Here is a 6,720-nt window from a genome sequence, read left to right as displayed (position 1 = left end):
TTCTCTTTGGCTAAAGTGACCAGCCTCTTCTGGGGGCAGCAGTCTTGGCTCTGGTCTTGCTGGAGGACCTCTCCTTCTCTTTTTATAGTGGGACATTAGCATAACAAAGCCATGTGGCTCAGGGTAGGCTGGGGTTCCCACACTATGGGACCAGTGGGACGCCCACTGCAACAATAGAAGACACATCCATTACTCAGAGGGCACTAGCCTCTGTAGGGCTGTTTTCTCAAGATAAACAACAGGTTATCAATACTTTATCTACAGGTCATCATAGATTTTATCATATGGCGTGATTATCAATTTTAAACTGATGTTGATATCAGCCAAACAGAAATTAATTTTCTAAGGGTGTTCAAACAGGGCGCTGGGCAATTAGGGAGAAATTTAGCTCTAAGATGTTTTAATGGGCCAAACGCTACACCCCAATAAAGCAATAGCCTCCAGCTTCATGGGAAGCCTTTCATGTTGTCTTCAAATAAACCCATGTGCCCCCCCCTAACAAAAAGAAAAAAGCTGAAGTTGAATTTGTGCTAATATTTGAACCCTCTGCGATAAGAGAACATATTAACGAAATTAATAGAAACATTCCCAAAATGAAAAGAACACAACGTGGACCAAGGAGAGACATCGTTCTCTCATTATGTAGGATGAGAGAATATGAGAAGCCACTAAACAGTTAAAAAGAACATTCTGAAAAACAGATATTTCATATCTTAGATGAATAGGTTACATGAGTGATTCTCAATCAGGTCCTCCGGGACCCCTCAGAAGGCTACTGATGGTTTTCTATTCTGACAGGTAATTAATTATATTCACCTGTTGTAATAAGACACAACAGGTGAAAATGTCTTTATGCATGCTCAATAATCCAGTTAAGAAAATCAAAGAAGGTTGAATCAGTTCATCTTGATACAACGAGAAGACCAGATTGGGACCCACTGCTCTACATAACTTGTTACCGGCATCATTTTCACTGTCCACCTGTTGTGCATTAACGATGTGGCGGTAGACCATCCACTGTCCTCCATAACCCTATAGACCAAGATGTCTGTGGAAATAAGACGGGAACACACCACATCAGAGGCTGTTAATGACACGTGACTCAGGTGTGAAACTCATCACGTGGTGAGTGCACATGGCAGAGTAGGCCACAACAGTTTGTATGACTGCCTGCTTCAGAAATCATATTATTAGCCTATTATTATTTTCTTTTTTTTTCCCATCGAAAATCATGCTGGTGTTTCACTAAGGTATTAAAGAGCAAGGGTATTAAAAAGTATTAAAGTATTAAAAATCAAAGGGTCAGATATTAAAAAGTATTAAAGTATTAAAAATCAAAGGGTCAGATATTCATCTTGGGACTTTGGCTGGTTTTGGGCTAAAAGAGCGTTAACGGGCATGCATGAGAAGCGTGTCGGTGCGCGTGCACACCGAGGAGACCGCACACTCATTCCAGTCACACTCCTGCCAGACAACACGGCGGGTTGACTGACAGGCGACTCATTGTGCTTTTGTGTCACTGCCCTGGCAATAACTCAGTCGTTCCCACTGGCTGGCCAGTGACTGTGGGAAAACCCTGGCCGCACTAAAATGGACAGAGACACTGATGTCAGATTTAAGGGTGACGCAGCAACAACGGCTTTCCAAAAAGCAATGTATGTTGTTGGCTCATTACTTTTCATTTGGGACTATAGGATCTGACCAAGGAACTGATTGCTGGTGCTGTCACTGATAATCCCCAATAACAGGTCTGAACAAACCAACCACTCTCCAAATCATAAACTTTTATCCGAGAGAATATGATTTCATATAACTAAAGCTGAAGGAATGAAGGAATATCTTATCCCCTTTGATTCATTGTGGGGCATTCTGCTAAAAAAGGTTCCATACTAATTAGAGTCCAAATACAATACTTGGCAATCTGCCAGAGACAGGCCCCCAAGCGCTTCCATAAATGAACTGTGTTAAGTTAGTGTCAAGTTGATGCCATTATGTCCAAGCTGGCAGCGTGCCCACATGTGCCTCAGTTAGTGGCAGGCCCCAGATGTGGGTGCTGTGAGTACTGCTTCCTCCCAAGTTTCCCACCAGTCACAACATCAGGCTAAATGAGCTACAAAAGCCCGGCCGCTCCCTCAGTGCTCCTCCGGGAATGTTAATTGATCCGTTGTTGGGAGACAAACAGAAACTCTATGTCCCAGACCATCTGGGAAAGATCAAGTCAGACGGGCTCGCTTGCCGACACACAGAGCAAAGACTGTCTGTTTGGCTGTACTCTTTTTAGCTAGGTTTTGATACACCCGTCTGTAGAACTGTGTTGCTGCTAAATGACTTGCTGGTGTTTCTGTTGTCAGTTTGTGTCATTCATCGGTTTTGGGGAAGATGTGGCCCAGGCCAAAATTAAAGAGGGCAGTAGTGGACACTTTCACCATGATATTTTGTATTCATCACAACACTAATTTTAAACAAATCTTCTCCTCTTATGTATTTAGTTCTTCTCAAAAATAGTTGTAAATGAAAATGCGATCACTGCCAAAACGGAAAGTCCTTTCCCCATGTGGTTTAACTGTTATTTATAGAATTTATAGTATATATATATAATCTACATTTTCCCTTTGTTTGCATTATGGACATGTTTGTGCAAATTTTGGTCTGACTCAAATTGTTTGCTAGCCCTACACCCCTGCTGGGGGGTCTTTGACGTTAAGTGTGTGTGAAGAGGACTTACCCGCCCACCAACAGACTTTTCAGAGGTTTGAATTCCTGCCATAAAGTCTTAAACTACCGCATGGACTTGTGGCAGAGGAGGCAGACCAGCTTCCCATCAGCCATTTCTCTCTCTGTGAGTGTGGTATCTCCCTTTTCCCACACTCTGGGCCTATTCACCGGCCCCTAGACAGGAACAATAGAAGTGTGTCTAGTTACAGATCACATTAGCCACGGTGTTTGATCTCCCAGCGGAGGGGGGGGGGGGCACCCTCCGCTAGGCCATCTGGCCTGGCCTTCTAGACCCTGAGAAACTCCCAGGCATACTATGGCCACAGCAACCTTCACCAAGGTCAAATTATTGTGAATAACTTTTGGTGCATTTGTGGTTTGATCCAGGCGCAAACGACATGCCACTATGGACAGGACCGCAGAAATGGGCCATTGTTTTGTGCAGTGGTTTTTTTTTTCGCAAGATGGTGTCAAACCCAAGTATTTTGAACATCCTTGACACTAATGCACCTGCACCCACGTGGATGCACCTGCAAATGTGGGAAGATGGCAGCACGAACTCACATTTGCAGCGGCCTCACCCAGTACAGGTGCGGGAAGATGGTGGCGCGAATTTATATTTGTGGCAGCTTCACGCAGTAGTACTGTCCATGCAGTGTCTTTGTGCACGTCCACGTCTGCATCTAAATTGCCTTCATTTGATGGCTGGGAGAGTTGGTGCTGGATCGACTGGGAGAGCTTGGTCTGCTGTATCCTGTGGGCCCAGGGACCACGGCCCTGTCCAGAGCTGCGCTTGAAGAGGAAGCACCGAGGGCAGTCTGACAGGGCACGGAAAGCAGGGCAGGCTAAGATAACTGCTAGCCCATGCAGACCGGCAGTTCTGATAACACCGATGGTGGTCTGGCGGTGGCCTCACCTGGCATTGACTCTGTTTTTGGTGTCGTCGTGTGGAGTTTGGGGAGGTGTGTCAAGGGTGTCTGGCTGGGAGAGCTGGCATTGGATCAGCTGGGGGAGCCTGGTCTGCTAGATCCGGTGAGCCCAAGGACCACGGCCCTGATCGGAGCTGCGGCCGAAGAGGAAGCACCGAGGGCGGTCTGACAGGATGCAGAAGCGGGGCAGGCTAAGCTAACTGCTAGCCCATGCAGACCGGCAGTTTCGACAAATAATCCTGGCTGGTGTTCGCTTTCTTGCATAGTGATTTTAAAAAAAATTTTTTTATATATGGATATGTCGGATATATGTGTTTTTGTAGTTTGGATATGTGTTTTGTCTTTGTGTTGCACTGCTGTGGGTTGGGGGAACGATATTTCATTTCATTTCATGTACGCAAGTGCATGAAATGAAATGACAAATAAATGTTCCTGATTCCTGATTCCTGATTAACACCTGCCCCCTGTTACATCTCCCCTTGACTTCTCCCTCAGGTATAAAATCATATAGCTGAATGCTCAACTAACACCAACTTTTAGGTCTGATGAGGTCCAAAAACATTCATTAAAACATATGTGCGTGTTATTTACACATTTCTATGATCCATATAGAGCTTTTGTTTGTTAATGCTGTAATAATCTGCTCCAGTTTCTACATACATAGAATTAGAGAAATTTCACTATCCTCACATCGAATTGAAGGTCCTGTTATCAAGTGAAACACACACACACACACACACACACACAAACGTTTGTACTTTTATCTTTCTATCTTTGTGAGGACCCCTCATTGAATACATTGGTTCCCTAGCCCTTAATTTTAACCTTAACCATCAGAACTACATGCCTAACCCTAACCCAGACCCTGACCCTAACTTTAACCTAATCTTAATTCTAACCCTAATCCTGAACCCAAACCCTAACTGTGAAACAGACCCTTAAAAAAGCGAGGATCGGCCAAAATGTCCTCACTCTGATAGTTAAAAACTCAAATTGGTCCTAACAATTGGTCTGTGACCCTGAGAACAGCATAAGCTGTTTGGATAATGGATGGATGGATGGATGGTTGGTTTGGTCCTCACAAAGATAGAAGTACACGTGTACACACACACACACACACACACACACACACACACACACACACACACACACACACACACACACACACACAATGTTGTGTTGTTGTAAAGCCCCTTGAGGTAAATTTGTAATTTGTGATATTGGGCTATACAAATAAAATTGACTTGACTTGCTTTTTGGCTACTTGTGTGCTTTCATTGGGTGAAGCTGTAAATCAAACCTACAAAATATCAAATATCTGCTACAGAGGCAGAGCCACACATGCTTTTTTCAGGGGTTTGGGGTGCTGGGGGGAGGGGGTTATGGGGGTTAATTTTCAATCCAACCACATAACACCACCATCAGTGTGCCAGGAAGCAAGGCACTAAAGTGAATGAACTGAGAAGCTCCCAGGTGCGAAAATCTAATTATCTATAACTTTGTATTTATTTGCCAGGCTGTCCTTTTGATCTGTATAATGGAAATGGAAGTGTGGACCCTAGACATGTATGTCGGTAAAATGACCAAAAATATTGTGACGCATATTTTTTACTGTGATCGTGCATGCGTCATATTGCTTTTTTTGGCCTGACGTTCAGCTGTGAAGATTCGCGAGGGAGAGAAACACAAAAATTAACTTTTGAAAATGACTTCATGTGAAGTCTTCTGTTTATTTGCTGAATGTTTAAATGACAGACTTCTCCAGGAAGAAACACATCTTTGAACAAAGACTAAAAATGAAAACACAGCTCCTTTATAAAAGGTGTTTTAAAGACACAAAAACATGTCATGAACATTTCAGCTGAATAATTATCAGCGGTTAATGATTCTATCAGATATGTACACACACATAAGCCAGATAATGGTTACATAATGGTCGTATTTAAGGATAATCACAACAGGATTTACAACAAGGCAAGATCCATTGGATCTGTTTGGGGGATGCTGACAGTTGTGAACACCAGTGACCTCTGATGTCACAGACGTCACCTGAACATGTGACCAGTGTCTCAGACACCACACCAGTTTGACCCAATATGGGTCATATAACAGCAAGAACATTTCATAGAATTGGCAATGTAAATTTTAAAAAATCCAGCTCAGTTTTCTCTAATGAGAATAATTCACATAGTTTATGAGAGCCACTCTTATTATAAGAGTGTAGGTTGTCCGTACACGTAGTGTACACATTCAGTATAACCTGAATCAGTTCATCTCAGTCCTTTCAAAGGGATACTGACACATTGTGCCCTTTTTATACATCGATGAATACTCAACAGTAAAACAAAATAAGACTTCTGTCAGTCTTAAACTCGCTGTCCATGATGCTCACAGACTTGGTTCTGATTTTCTGGAGGTTTAACAATGCCTCCACTCTACCAGGGCCTCCAGATCAGGCTGTTGGCCGGGCTCCCTCCCTTAGTGGTGCTGACCTGGTGGGCGGGCGAGCCCGGCGGGGACAGGGTGTAGGGACTCTGACCGGTCTTGCCGGATGCCTGCAGGCTCTGAAAGTGACTGAGCAGCCGTCCATGGGACTGGGTCTTGATGTTGCAGTGGGACAGGAAGCCGATGGCCTCCTGCACACAGCGGGAGTAACCGTCGCTGGCTGACATCGGGACGAAGGCCCCGGTCTTCTGCCGCTGCTGCTGCTTGTACTGCTGCCAACTCCTCAGATAGGCGACAGCCATCTCCAAGATGTCTGCCTTCTCTTGCTTGGAGTCCGGCTGCTGTCTGAGGAACTCGGGTCCTAGCAGGGACTTCAGCTGCTCGATGCTGGTGTTGATGCGATCCCGACGCAGTTTCTCCACCATTGGCTTTCTCAGCTGGAGGAGGGGGGGGGGGTCAAAGAGAAGAAACAGTTAGTCAACTTGGCTACTGCAGTCATTTGTTGATATCCAGTGAATTATAAAGAGCCTAAAAAGACAGTTTTCTTGCAAAGGTGGTTGTTTACCTTGTGAGTAGGCGTCAGGTGCCCCTTAGAGTAGTTCATTTGTCCGAAAACAGTCGGTGCCATGGC

The 6,720-nt window shown here is 44.6% G+C and overlaps 1 protein-coding gene across 1 annotated transcript; it reads right to left on the bottom strand.

Moving 5' to 3' along the window:
* Positions 1 to 5,649: 5,649 nt before the first annotated feature.
* On the bottom strand, positions 5,650 to 6,720 carry LOC130107926 (transcription factor HES-5-like). Its single transcript, XM_056274740.1, has 2 exons — positions 6,655 to 6,720; positions 5,650 to 6,526 (listed from the first exon to the last, which is right to left on the bottom strand). The coding sequence occupies exons 1-2, from the start codon at positions 6,715 to 6,717 to the stop codon at positions 6,080 to 6,082; spliced, it is 510 nt and encodes a 169-aa protein (XP_056130715.1). The 5' UTR covers positions 6,718 to 6,720; the 3' UTR covers positions 5,650 to 6,079.

The sequence above is a fragment of the Lampris incognitus genome, chromosome 2 (assembly GCF_029633865.1).
Source record: "Lampris incognitus isolate fLamInc1 chromosome 2, fLamInc1.hap2, whole genome shotgun sequence".
Taxonomy (NCBI): domain Eukaryota; kingdom Metazoa; phylum Chordata; class Actinopteri; order Lampriformes; family Lampridae; genus Lampris; species Lampris incognitus.
Note: the sequence above shows the minus strand (reverse complement) of the source record. Positions and strands in the feature narration are given on the sequence as shown.